The sequence below is a fragment of the Poecilia mexicana genome, unplaced genomic scaffold (assembly GCF_051168715.1).
Source record: "Poecilia mexicana isolate PSO_F unplaced genomic scaffold, ASM5116871v1 scaffold_16, whole genome shotgun sequence".
Classification (NCBI taxonomy): domain Eukaryota; kingdom Metazoa; phylum Chordata; class Actinopteri; order Cyprinodontiformes; family Poeciliidae; genus Poecilia; species Poecilia mexicana.
The window spans coordinates 3720495-3734496 of record NW_028263385.1 but is presented as its reverse complement, the minus strand read 5'-3'; the positions used below and the strand labels follow the sequence as shown (position 1 = coordinate 3734496).

The 14002-nt window shown below is 35.1% G+C and overlaps 2 protein-coding genes and 1 non-coding gene across 3 annotated transcripts; 2 read left to right on the top strand and 1 right to left on the bottom strand.

Moving 5' to 3' along the window:
• Window positions 1–159: 159 nt before the first annotated feature.
• On the bottom strand, window positions 160–6331 carry LOC148154942 (uncharacterized). Its single transcript, XM_088013893.1, has 5 exons — window positions 6225–6331; window positions 4808–4935; window positions 3740–3856; window positions 3533–3623; window positions 160–2842 (listed from the first exon to the last, which is right to left on the bottom strand). Exons 1-5 carry the CDS (start codon window positions 6256–6258, stop codon window positions 2781–2783), a joined length of 432 nt encoding a protein of 143 aa, XP_087870019.1. The 5' UTR covers window positions 6259–6331; the 3' UTR covers window positions 160–2780.
• Window positions 6332–6422: 91 nt separating this feature from the next.
• Window positions 6423–10504, top strand: cd83 (CD83 molecule). The gene is made up of 5 exons (XM_015000629.2): window positions 6423–6555; window positions 6693–6826; window positions 8009–8237; window positions 8492–8616; window positions 8735–10504. Exons 1-5 carry the CDS (start codon window positions 6504–6506, stop codon window positions 8885–8887), a joined length of 693 nt encoding a protein of 230 aa, XP_014856115.2. The 5' UTR covers window positions 6423–6503; the 3' UTR covers window positions 8888–10504.
• Window positions 10505–13528: 3024 nt separating this feature from the next.
• On the top strand, window positions 13529–13610 carry trnas-aga (transfer RNA serine (anticodon AGA)). Its single transcript has one exon. It is a non-coding gene; the product is annotated as a tRNA-Ser (tRNA).
• The last annotated feature ends 392 nt before the right edge of the window (window positions 13611–14002 follow it).

Here is a 14002-nt window from a genome sequence, read left to right as displayed (position 1 = left end):
AGTGTCTAAGTTGTTGTTTCATATTTACTCACTCAAAACAATCAATTCATCACCTCCATCCAAAACATACCTATGACTAAACAGGGGAGAAATTGTGAAATGTTTCACTAAAATATCATAATTATCAGGTTAGTTGTTTAAATAAATCACACAGAGTGGTTTGGAGTGTGCAAAAATAATTTTTATTTTTCCAAAAGAAAATGAAGTAGCAGCAACACAACAGTTCAACAGTTCTGTAAGGAATAAGGCAACCCTGTATAAAAATTGTAAACAACATAGGGATATGTTTGGCAGGTGGTGAACATGGTATGGAAAGACTTTCCAAAAACAACAAAAAACAATGATAATTTGGACTTCAATACATGATTGGTTTAGTTAAAAAAGTGCAGGGGTAAAATTTACACAGCTTTGATTTTTTTTTTCACTACAAATCACTACAAAAAATAAATAATAAAACAAAGGACAAAGTATAGGCAGTGTTACGTTCTATGTCCATCCTGATGTCAGTAATTTTTAATGCTAAAACAACTAAAACTCACTACAATTTAGCTTAATGCCAGAGTCAGTTATTGTAGGAAGACCTGAGGTGTTTCTGGAGCAGCAAAGAGCATCAGAGGAGAGTCAACTAATCATCTACAATCTGCTGGTCCAACTTCAACATGACGGAGCCTTTAAAATGATCTAAAGTGTAACTGTGCTTTAACAATTATTAAAATGAAATACTTAACATTCATTAATTTATTGTGAAACATGAGTTCACCTTTTTGATTGTATTAAAATCTACTAGTTAATAGAAATGAACTGAACTAAAAAAAAATAGTTTGTTTTGTTTTTAGAGTCTAGATTCCCTTAAAGTAAAACCAAAAAACTAATCTAAACAACCAAATGAGAGGAAACTAAATGAGAACTTAGGAGATGAGAACAAATAAAAGCAAACAGATTAAAGCTGAGGTTAAAGTGGTTTATAACGAGGTATGGTATTAAAAATATTCATAATAAATAACATAAAAATAATAAATAGTAGTGACAGCAGCTAGTAGTAGTGACATTATTATGTATCAATACACAAAAATTAGTTCTCCCTTTTTCAGTGTTGATACTTTGGCATTATCTTAACCGTTTCCTTTATTTGTTCAAGTCTTTAAATGTTTCATAAACTCTTAAATATTTTGTAAACTTGCTTTTTTTTAACACTGGCCTTACTTTTCCACTGTTGCAAATTTTATGAATTTTCTCAGGGTGTTTTTAAACTATTTAGTTTTTTTTTTGTTTTTTTTTACACTGATCAACGTAACGGCAGCTTTAATGGATTAAAAGTAGAACAAGAGAAATAAAGCTTCAGTCTAAGCAAAACAAACACAGAGAATAACACTGGAATGAACAAACACGAACATTGCTGAGAAAGTACTGGAATGTGTATAAAAACTACATTTACTACATAAAAACTACTACAAAAATAAGAAAAATAGTGAAATATGGTTGTTTTCATTAGTTTTTAAATAGCTTATTTTGGCAGACTAATGTTGGGAGAAATGGTTCTAAAAAAGCACCATATTATTTAGATAACTGGCTTAACTGGTTATTGAACTTTTTACATTCACTATGTCAATTTTGTAATGCTGAATCTAAAAGGGATTATATTGTATTGCTATATTTGCGAACAAGCAGCACACTTTTAAATTATACTTGATGTGTTATTTGATTTATTATAATCTGGATTAAATTATGTTTTCAGTAAATGGATAAGCTGTTTCACATTTATGGGGAACATTTAGAGAACTATATCAGTCAAAATAACCTTTTGTACCGTTGCTTAATTCTGTACCGCTACATGTCCACACATTAGATCAGGGGCTTTCAAACCTCTTAGCACATTGACCAAATTTATGAAATTGAAACTATTATTTATTTCTCTAAATTTGAAAAATACAGAAATAACTGTAGTGTTAATTTTTTTTTCACAATATCATGCAATATTCTTTATAAAGTTAGCCAAATAGTTAGTTTGGGTGTTAATTCAACTATATTAAAACATATCCTGTATTTATTATTTTAGTGAATGGTTGCACCAAAGTTGTTCAATGTTTCTGTTATGGAAAAATTGACAATAAAACCCATGAGATGCTCTTTGATGCTCCAGTAAAGTGCTTCTTTGTCCTTCAATTACATTCATATCCGTTGTTTTGTTTGTTTTTTCCCTGAAAACTTTGAAGCAAAACAATAATCAAATCTAATAATTAAGACTCTTTTTAGTTCAAAAGTAAAATAGTTAGTCCTTCTGTATTTCATAGCAAGAGCCTTTTTGGCACCTAATCCCAGATCTTCTGAAACTCTTGAGGGAGTAAAACACTTTTAGCATTTCATTCAAAATTACACTTTTTTCTGTCACCACCTAAAAATGTCACAGTGCTTTAAAGTTCAGCTGCCAATGTTTTGTTCTTCTGCAGTGTTTTTGCATACATTCACACAGTTTGGGGAAAACTTTAACTTAGAGAATTTGATCTGAGGTAAATAAGTCTTTTTACAGTAGCTATGATAATTTCATTTGCACCGTCAATCACAAATCGGGAATAAGAAGTGCTTAGAGTCACATTGGGGAACCAGACAGATGCCATTCTAAAAGATTTCAAAACTTCTGACAGTTTGATGTCACTCTTATGACACAAAAAGAAGAACTGGTGAGAATGAAAGACTTTCTGAGATGAGAATAAAGTGCAGCCAGAAAAAAGCAGCTTTGCAACATAGATAAGTTTTTTGCACACTTCCTGATATGGCGGATCCTAACTGAGGAAGCGCAGGAGCTGTCCAGTCAGGAAGGTGAGCAGCAGCAGCACCACAGAACCTGAAATGAAAAGAAAAATAAAATAAAATAATCAGTCCAGAAGAGCTTTAACTGTTTGATCATAAACCCATTTAATGGGGCCAAAATTATTCATACCACGGATGGATGCAGATTTAAAAATTGTTTAATTCACTCAGATTTAACACATGAAGCATTAAAAACTTAGGAGTACGTTTTTAATGCTTCATGTGTTTCTTTTTCCATTTTTTCTGTTTTTCTGCATGTATGTCTAAGTGGGTATGTATGTGATGAAGGGCTGCAACTAATGATTACTTTAGTAATAGATTATTCTATTGATTATTGAATCAATTCATTGGATAAAATAATGGTATATTCTGCAGATTTACCATTTAACCAGATAAACCTTTTTATACAATGTTAGAAACACATTAAAAGATGCAAATAAACATGTCAGTTCCTTTTTTTAAAATAAGAAAATAAACAGTTTCTTGCCTAAAATGCAGTAACAGCATTACTTTACTCCAGTTAACAATTAATCGATTGCTAAGCTAGTTGACGATTATTTCATAAATCAATTCCTCATGAAAAATCCGATCAATTGTTTTGGCCCGACTGTGACTAATAAATCAATTTATCTGCAATTGGATGATCTTTAGTGGTTCTTCAAAGACCATCAGATAAAAACTTTAAGAAGTCAGATTTAAAAAAAAAAACACAGTAAGGACTTACTCTTATTTCCCATCGTCGAGCCACTGGTGAATCTGAGAGAACTCATTTGGCCAAAGAATTTCACACGTGTCTCCTTAATTTCACCATTTACCTGTAAAGATGAGCTTAAGGTTAAACACATGTTTTACCCCTTACCAGGTATTTACCTGTAAATTCTCACTCTAGTAGAATTAGATTAAAATAAATCATAGAACGCTGGAAACGTACATGGCACACAGTGTTCACGGTCACGTTCACACATCTGTCCAGGATTATCCCAGCATCACTGATTTCCTTGCATGGAGATTCACAGGATTTGGTCTCACCAGAGATTTCTGCAAAGTTCTACAGGAACAAATGGAAAAACTGATGTTTTACTTCAGAGCAACACAGATTTTACAGCAGCTGACAATAACAAGCAGTTATTGTCAGCAGTGGGGAGACGGTGCAAGAACAAATTTTAATGGATTTCCTTTAAAATAAGAATCGTTTGTGATAAGCAATGATTGGCTTGTTACTCCTTTAACTAAAATATTCTGACTTATTAGTATCATCTTGAAGAAAAATGTTTAAAGAATGGTGGTCTGGGTAGACTTTAATCTGAGAATTCAGACTTTTCTCTGAATAAAGAGCTTAAAGTCACAATTTGGATGTCAATCTCAGAAAACAGATTTTTTTCCCTTCTGAATTCTAAGATTAGGGACAGAGTTTATGTTTTTTTTCCAGTTCCCCTAAATTCTATTTCACAGATTAAAGTGACATTTCAACTGCTTTTCACTTGTTTAAGTCCCTCATTTCTTTAATCCAGGATTTGTCTAAGACTGAATACAGTATTCAGTCTAAGACAAATGCTGCTTCTTTAAAGCACAGTTTCGTGTTTTTATTCAGTTTGTAAAAATTCCAGAAAATTCTATTTACTTCTTTATTTAGCAGTTCATCCTGGCCCCGTTTACAACTACAGTTATTTAGAGTCCAATAACATAAACTGACCATTTAGTGATTTTTGTGTGGATTCAATGAGTTGGTTAAAACAAAAATACCGATTGGTCAAATCTAGATGAGATGTAAGAAAATATATGGCATGTGAATAAATCTAGGTAAACTGTTGGATTTATTTAAGCTTTGTTAGATTTTTATTTTTCAGAAAAGAGAAGGAAAAAAAGACATTTTCTCTGGACAATCCAGACCTGGAAAAGGATTTATCCAACTCTCATCTCTTATGAAAATGTCAGCAGGAGTTTGCATGTTTAAACCTATTTAACATGAACATAGTAAAACTTCCAGAGTGAACTTTACCATTTCATTGGAGCTCCATAAGTCATCACATGTAAGGTCATGTGTGTAGTTCACAGTCAGGTCACAGCAGGAGAATGCTGAAGTTCTGTCCTGTACCGGTGAGCTGCTGCTCGCCAACACAGCAACTGCTGAGGAAACAGAAAAAAAGTAGCAGGTTGTAAATATGTTTTTAATGATATAAACTTATTTATGTGTGATTAAAAAATAATGGCCCACTTACATAAATCCCACAGCACCATCCAACTCATGACTGTTAGAGCTAATAGTTTTCTATTACTTTACCACAAGTAAAAGGAAATTATTTGCAATGTAAAGTATTAGTGGTGAAACTGTTACTTGCACTAAGAAGGTGAACATATTTTCTCAGTGCATTCATGGTGGGTTGACCGGTTGCTCCAAATTGTGCTCAGGTATGAGTGTGTATGCATGTTATTGCACCATTTGTTTTTATGTTGCCGTATAGACTGGCAAACCTGTCCAGGATGCAGGAGAAGTGAGGCACAGATCTTCTTAATTTTAAAACATCATACAGAACAGCTGCTGGTTATATTACCTGCAGTTCTTCTCAAACCTTTTATCAAAACATACTGACAGCAATAGTAAATCTAAAATGTGTATGTAAAAAAAACATCTTGTAAAACTGAGAAAAAAAATTCCTTCCTCTGCACATCAACAGGGATCTTTTTTTAACATGTGTTGCTTTGTTATTTATGGAAGCCTGTTTCTTCTGATAAAAAAAATCATAATAATCAGTCTTTTTTTTTTTTACCTCTTTTTTTATCAGTGTGGCCGAAAAGGGCTTCCATTGTTATTCGTAGTATCGAAACTCTTGATTTTTTTTTTTTAAAGTTCCTAGTAAATCTTGGGAAGTTTTTACGTCTCAACACGTGTTTGTCTAACCAAAACAGTTGCATCACTGCGGGAAATCCCTGACAGCTTTCATTTAACTACATGGTTTCCCTTACGGCTGGAAATCCCCCACGTAGAGTACGGGGAATACCTGTACAGGCAACTTTCACTTTCATTCAGCCGAATGTTGTTATTGTTATTATCAATATAATTATTATAAAACCGTAAATATGTTTTCTATGTGAACTGCTTTACTCTTGCTTTTAATTATAGAAACATCGCCTGTCGCGGTATAATGATACAGTCTTCAGATGCCACCCCCCAGACCCGCCCTCGCCTTCACGCTGTTTCTAAACCGTATATCAGATTATCATTTTCTGTTCTCTATACTAACATTCTGTTACGTCCTCTCTAAATACTTTAGAACTTAAGAGTATGTGCAAAAAAAAACTCCAAAAACATTTGAAACGTGCGGATTTTAATTTTACAATCGCAAAGCTGGTGGTGACACTTAAATCAATGATAAATAGACAGTTAAATCTAAAAAAAGACTGATAGTGATACTCACTTGTAACAATGATTATGCGGGACAGATGAGCCATGCTGTAGTCGTCTGTTAAGTGAACGCAGTAAACTGATCCCGCTGATCGGTAACGGAGCTCAGTGAGGAGTTGTGCTGCTGTGAAGGCAGCAGCACGGCGTGTAGGCGGAGCTTGCTCTGACGGGCAGCCATGTTTGAAATGGGAGGAGCACAAACTAGATATAAAGAACCATCTGCGCCCTGGATGTCAGTCTGCGTTTCTCCGACTGTTAACCTTTGTTTGGACTCCGCGTTTCTCAACTACTCATGAACATGATGACTCCACACCTGCTGTGTGTTCCTCTGCTGCTGTCACTGGGTGAGTTTCTAATAGTTTTTGTCTTTATGTAACATCTCCAGTTTATTTACTTGAATTCAACATCGGAACACGCGTCTGTCATCCAAACTGAAAGGAAAACGTACTGACGTACATTATTCCTCTCTTCTGCCCGTCAGTGTGCTCGGCATCCAGCAGAGCTGTCAGCGAAGACATGCTGGAGGTTTTCACTCTCTCTGATCAGGAGTCTGTCCTGAGGTGCACCGCCAGACAAATACCCGGGGTGCAGTACAGCGCCGTGAGGTGGTACAAGGTAAGAACATCCGCTTATTCAAACCTTTTCTTCAAGGGCTGCAGATTTCCGAGTGGGAAAATCCACGCCTGTCATTACCGAACTGCTGCTGGTTTCAGTTTGATTTCCTTTAAAAGCTTCGTGTGTTACTGGAAACAGCTGGGGCAAATAAACCTGAGCTGGCAGAATTAGAACAGCGGCAGTCTGGATTATTGGAGCCTGTTTGTTGTGAGCCAGAATGAAACAGCAGCAGTACTAGATACTGTAAACTGGTTGTTAAGCTGTTATAGTTCACTGTTTACTGCTGTCTGTTTATTATTAAGCTTATTAAGTTTACCAGACCATATCAGTTTAACAATTACAGTTTAGTTCATAATCTAGCAGACATGTTTGAAATACTTTAGGGTAAAACTAACAAAAAATTATACATTTTATAAACATTACAAATTGACATAACTAATCAAAAATGTTTCATCACTGGTTTATTGATTATTTAAAAGATGACAGCCTTTAATGATCAGAATATTCATTTTTGACCTCATAAAGGATTACCAGCATTAGAGTAATGTAATATATTATTGATTTATTGTAAGCATATAGTAAACCTGTAACTCAAGTATTTAATTAAGAAAATAAGTCAAATAAGAACAACATACCTAAGTGAAAATTGGTCTATGCAGTGGTTTAAACCACTCCCTTTTTAAGAATATATATTTAGGATACTAAAGTACAAACTTGACATAACCTGAGAAATGTGTCATCCTTTACTTTATTGTAGAATGTTTTCTCCTATTAACTTTCTGAATGAACTGTTAAAGCTAAAAAACATTTATCTTCTCTACTTTTCAAAGATTCACACAGGAACAAATTGTGTCCTGATGACTAGTTGGTAACAAAGAGCCTACAGATCCAATTTCAAATTGATTCTTTGCTGAGTTTTCAGCATACCAGTAAGCTGGGAAGCATTTTATTGGCAGGACAGTTTGTAAGTCAGGGTTCAGTGGCAGTAAAATGTTCCTTTGAAAATGGGTGAAAAGCAGCTGATGTCCAATAAAAACTTGAATAGCCTTCAGAAAATTTAGAAAATATTGTTACACCCTAGGGCAGTTTAAGGATTACAGAACAGGTCTAATACCTACTTAAATCTATAAATAACAAAAGATAAAGAAAAAACATGTAACAAGTTTTGCTATGGCTTCACAGGTTGGAAGTGACCCGTCTCATCAGCGCAATGGCCTTCTGGCCAAAAGCCTCCCAAATGGCACCACCAGATGGTACAAAGACGTGACCAGACAGGTGGAGCTGCAGGATGAATCCCTTGACCTCGTCCTGCCCAACGTGACGTGCTGTGACAGTGGAGTGTACCTGTGTTTTCTGGCTGCACCTGTGGGACAGCAGAACCAGGAGGGGAAAGTTCTGCTCACACTGCCAGGTAAAAAGAAGTCCCCTCATGGTGAAGTGGGTCCTTGTGGTTTCCAAATCAGACTCTTTTAGACAGAAAAATATCTTCCTGTACAAAGAGGTTAAAGTTGTATGCAAAACCCCAATTAGCTTTTAACCCTTTTTTATACATGTAGAGCGTTTGGTGCTAAAATCATTGCTACTATTTTTAATAACTTGTGATAATCACTACATTTATCCCTAACGTGGAAGGTTCTAAGCGTTTCTCTCTGTTTCCTTCTCTAGATTGTCCTGCTGAAGCCACAGAATCTCCCATCGGACCTGCAACCCCTTTGCTGACAGATACAGTCATGGTTATTTTTGCCTCCGTGCTGCTGGTGCTCGCACTTCTCATTTCCTTCTTGAGCTATGTAAGTGATAAAAAAAATTCTCTAATTGTACCTTCACTTTGTTTAATTTTTATCTTCTATTTACTTGTGATCCTCATTTATTCCTGATCTAAATGAATTTTCTTTTCTCCCTCCATAGAAATGTTTGAAGAATACAGTCAAGGACAGAAATCAGGTAGCCAAGAAAGAAATCTTGCTGAACGCACCGCTCAAGCCGCTGGAAAAGAAGGACTTGATGCTGATTTACACTTTGGGTCCCAAACTGTCCAAGTTGCAACATATTTGTGTCTGAAGACTGTCTGAGAAAGATGCAACAAAATCTGCCTCCTCCGAGACAGCAAAAATGCTGCAAGGAAGAAGGATCTATGGAGGGTCGATCAAAGTGCCTGCTGGATCCAGGATGCTTGGGCTGCTCCAGTTCAGGCCAGAAAGACGCACAGCCAGCTGTTGTTGCTTGGACGCGCCGTTCCTCAGTTAAAAAAACAATATAAATGCACTATTAGCCGCTTCATACGCAGGACGTTTCATGGCTAACATCTATACACTGGTGGAAGCTCTGTTCTTGTCAGACTGCTGTTCTTACTGTGGTATTTATGTTCCAAAACTGGTGCTGATCATTTCATCCTTTCACCATTTCATACCTTTAAAAAATATATTTTTTTCAACCATTCATCAAGGGGACAAGTCATCCCAGTTTTTCATGGCTGGTGACTTAAATCTATTTTATTTTATATTCAACTAATATGCTTTACAGTAAAGAAATGTAGTATTATTACTCTAGTAATTAATATCTACCAACAAGAAGTCAGTTTAGTTGGTATTCAGGACAATCCAATAAAAATAATTTGTGAGATTGGAGCATTTTTATCACAATTTGTCCCCATAATTTAAGGAAATACTTTACTAGTGTGGGGAAAAGATCAATTTACTGCAATTTAACTACATGTAAACAAAATGGTTTGCTTAAAGGTATGAAATGGAAAAACGAGGGTTAGAAATGATAACGTTTAGGTATGAAAGGGGGAGTTAAAGTAGAGTTATACTAAACAGTCTTTCTTTATTTTACTTTAAAGCTATTGATTTTATGAAAATGTTTAACTGAAATTATGCTAAACAAAGAAAATAAAAAAAACTTTAGAGAAACACTAGTTGACAAATATATGCTTTTCATTGTTGTGGGATTACTGTGAGTTGACTGTATGTTGGTAAAAGCTGCTCCTGAGCCATTCCAGAACTCAGAACTTGATAACTGAGTTCTAGTTTTATGTTCTCATATTGTGTGTGTGTGCAAAGGTGTGAAAGGTACATTATTTATTAAAACTGGATCTGATTACAGCGTGTTTCAGGCTTTAGTGTTCATGTTCTTCTTCAAGTTTGTGGATTGTTTTGTTGGTGCAGATGGGAAAAGCATGAAACTATGAGGGGGCGAACCAGACTAGACTAACCTTTTAAATGCAGAACTGAAAAGTGGTGACATACAGAAACACCCACACTGTGTATAAATTTAACTCTGGGGAAAGTTTTGGATGTTGGTCTCTTAGTTCTGGATTTTTCACGGGTTTGAAACTTTGAAAGCTATTGCCCTGGTTTAACCTTGCATGTTTTTGTACTTTGCCGAAGAAATAATGAAATGTTTGCTATTACTATTAGAAAGTCCAGTTAGGAAAGTAAAGTAACAGCAGAGGAACCTAGTATGTCATGTAATCAATACGTAAATGGAAAAATCCATCATAAGCCTTTTTAATCTTTCCGCTTGCTTCTTTAAACCAGAAATGGAAAAAGGAAGTAAGATAACACGCTGTGGCAGCTAATACTGTGACGTAGAATCTCTTACACATGTCATGTGCACTAGCACTTTTTGTTATGTTTGGCTTTTTACATTAAAATTGAAATAAAAACTTCAAGCTAAGTGTGGGTTTGTGTCAACTCTGTACATCTTCCAATGTTGGTATAATACTGAAAGATCCCTGGGCTACAGAAACAGTTTATTAAGCATACACTCATGTTAAAATTATTTAATAAAATTATTTAATTTACTAACTGGCAAGAAACCACCGTGACACTGATGCAGCAATGATGTAGGTGTCCTGGAAAGTTCATAAAACTGCTAAACAAACTTCATAAAACCCATAATAACAAAGTGTCAGATGTTCAACATATCAGTGACACACTGTACCTCAAGCAACTTCTGATATCTGTGGTTCAGTAGTGGCTTAACAACACGATGAATTCAACAGTTGTAGCCGATGTTCGTGACACTCTGTGTGTGCTTGGTCTTGAGGCACTGACTATAATCGTAGTCCACACCTTGAGAATCTTCCACAAACTCTTGAATTTGAATGGTTTTGATTCATAGTACTCAAAAAGGCAGTTGCTTCTAAACTTCCTGAAGAATATTTTGGTTATTATTTTTGCATGTATGATAATTATATTCCTGTGAAAACCTGCACTGTTGATTCAATTGTTTTTTGTATCCTCCCAGTATCAATTTTGTTTTTTGACATGAAGAATTCTGGGTCATTTATTTCTAATGTGTTGTATAATATTGATTGATGAAAACATCACATTATTAATTTTAAATGAGAAGTTATGGTGACTACCTGCTTTTTCTTGTTAAGTTTACATGCAAGTGGATCATCTAATGCAGTGAAAAAGTTCTAGGCCTGTTTAGTCCGAGGACTGTTTGTTAAACAGTCACAGACCACCTAACCTGAAATTGCCCCGCAATAACACAACTTAATATATAATGCAACCTGAAATAAAAGTATTAGCTTCTCACTTGTTGTTTTCTTTGTTCATCCTAATGAGAAGAGTGTTGCCGTTTGGTATGTGACTGGTGTTAAGGAAGATATCTGAATTAATTAATTTTGGAAAAATGTTTGGCTCTCTCTCTTCCTCTGGATCCCAGGTCCTCTCAGCGAGCCACGTGTGGCCACAAGGAAAACAACAATGCGTGTTGACGTCACAGAATTGCAGAGTTTAATCCAATATAAGACAATGCATAAACTTACACAGAAACTGCAGAACAACGGAGACATACATTCATTTACCTGACAGACTTGGAAAAGAAGGAAAGAAAGAAAAGCAAAGACGTGCAAAGACATCTTTGGAGAGTTGCAAGAGCATATCTGATTTGTTACTTCTGTGTAGAAAGTTTTATCTTCTTTTCTTTAATTTATTCAAATAAGGCGTATCTTTGTTCATCCAACCAGGAGCTATCTCTGACCCTTTGTCTGAAGCCAGACATAGACATAATATAAGCATAGACGCCTCATGGACCGCTCCGGCGCAGGAAATACGGCGGCCATCTTGGAGCGGTATACCCTCCTACTTTGTTCAATCAAAACAGCAGAAGATGCCTCAGCACTGAGGGATATTGTTGTTCTGGTCGATGGATTATTGATGCGAGGGCTCCACAGACAACATTTCACAAGTAAGATGGACATATTATTGTGTATATATTGTGATTAGAATATTACTTTACTGTATTTATGTCCACCGGCGAGATACCAGCTAATATTAGCTACAGTGCTTGGTGTAATACGGGTTCAGCCCCGCTATGAAGGCTAACTGAGATTCCGTAAATCTAAAAAAAATTAATTATCCTCTAACATTGACTTAGATTATCTGACACAAGGGCCTATATTAGAAATGAAACAATATAACACATATTATAAAACTTTATAAAACTTATATTATGTGTTATAACATTCACCGGCAAAGTTTACACAGGTGGTAAAGACTATTATTTATATTCTTTCACTCTGTCAAAAGTAAGATACATCCCAAATCTTCCGTTTTTGTTTTGAAAATTTCCTAAAGACACGATGTGAGGAAGAAGAGGGAGATATCTATAAAGAGAGACGGATTCACTGCAGCACGGATGAATCTCACATCGGATTTTGGACTCGTCGGCTGAAACACACACACACACACACACACACACACACACACACACACACACACACACACACACACACACACACACACATATATATATATATATATATATATATATATATATATATATATATATAATTCAGTATTAATCATTATTTATTTGTGCCATTATTAATCTTTATTTATTAGTGTTTGTATAGTTATATAAATATATATTGATATTACTAAATAATTTATTAAATAAATTATGAACGGGTGTGTGCTTTGTAATATGCTCTTCATACATAAATATCAGAATATTCCATTCCTATTCTATTCTTATAGCCACTAAGCATATTTAAATATGATGAACTATGTATTAAAAACATACTTAAAAAATACAATTGTTTATAAATGTTGCTTTGATAGATGTTTGAATATGGTTTACAGTAACAAAAAAGTGTGTTATGATCGATTAAATCCGCTGATACGTCATTGTTCCTGCTAAACACATAAGGCTGAGTGGAGTGGAGTACCGCTCCAAGATGGCCGCCCTAAGTCTCGTCAGCGACAATAGGCGAGAGCGGTTTACGGCTTTTCACAGATGAGTGTGAAAAGCTAGAACTTCTACTGTATTGTTTTCCCACACAGACAAAAGGCAGTTCAAACGATCCTAGCAAACCATCTGCTGTAACTACAGGTAAAATAAAGGTCAAAAAGCCAGAATATGTTACTAATTTCAAAACCACAATTAGGCCATTTGAATCAAGACATGTTAAGTTTTAAAACTAGCTTATTTTAAATTAATTTTCTCAACAATGGCCACGCCAAAGCCATGAACATGAAGACCCATCTACTTGGGTTTGAGGTTTGAGTTGAAACCTGCAGACCACAGTTTGAGGAGGACTGATCTAATGGAATGTATTCATCTTTTCTGAAGTAATAAATAAAATCGTGATAATAACAAACTTAACACAGATTAAAGAAAGATAATCGAATACAGAAAAAGAGGTTTATGTATAAAAATGAATTTATACGGAATATATGCCATTCAGTTGTCGTGGCCGAGTGGTTAAGGCGATGGACTAGAAATCCATTGGGGTCTCCCCGCGCAGGTTCGAATCCTGCCGACAACGACGTTTTCTCTTTTTCCCACAACAGAAAATGCTTCTTTCCTTTCACGGTTATCTTGATTGCCCGTTTTACTGTTCTATGGTATTAGCACCTTAGTTTAAATGAATTTTCAACTAATCAATCTGTAACAGTACTTCCTGTTTGATTTTCAAAATAAAATCTGCCACAGATTACAAAAATAAGTAATGCGATATGGCATAATTTTTTAAAAAGCTGCTTTTTTACTGTTGGAACTATATAAATTCAATTACTCAAAGAAATTTGCAAAGAAATGTCTAACATTTCTTAATTATCTTTAATTTTGGCAATATTTTGAAGTAGCACTGTCATGTTAGTTCTGATTTGTTCTGTTTTTAGTCTTTTATTCCAAATTTCTTTGGTTAGGTTGAGGCAT

What these genes read in the sequence shown, in the direction of transcription:
- LOC148154942 (XM_088013893.1), bottom strand. Translation starts at nt 6,258, where the DNA reads ATGGCTCATCTGTCCCGCATAATCATTGTTACAA. An exon ending in CCGTGAACACTGTGTGCCAT is followed by an intron (nt 3,624 to 3,739) that starts GTACGTTTCCAG and finishes TCATCTTTACAG; the next exon opens with GTAAATGGTGAAATTAAGGA. An exon ending in CTCGACGATGGGAAATAAGA is followed by an intron (nt 2,843 to 3,532) that starts GTAAGTCCTTAC and finishes TTTTCATTTCAG; the next exon opens with GTTCTGTGGTGCTGCTGCTG.
- cd83 (XM_015000629.2), top strand. Translation starts at nt 6,504, where the DNA reads ATGAACATGATGACTCCACACCTGCTGTGTGTTCCTCTGCTGCTGTCA. An exon ending in TCCTCTGCTGCTGTCACTGG is followed by an intron (nt 6,556 to 6,692) that starts GTGAGTTTCTAA and finishes TCTGCCCGTCAG; the next exon opens with TGTGCTCGGCATCCAGCAGA. An exon ending in AGTTCTGCTCACACTGCCAG is followed by an intron (nt 8,238 to 8,491) that starts GTAAAAAGAAGT and finishes TTCCTTCTCTAG; the next exon opens with ATTGTCCTGCTGAAGCCACA.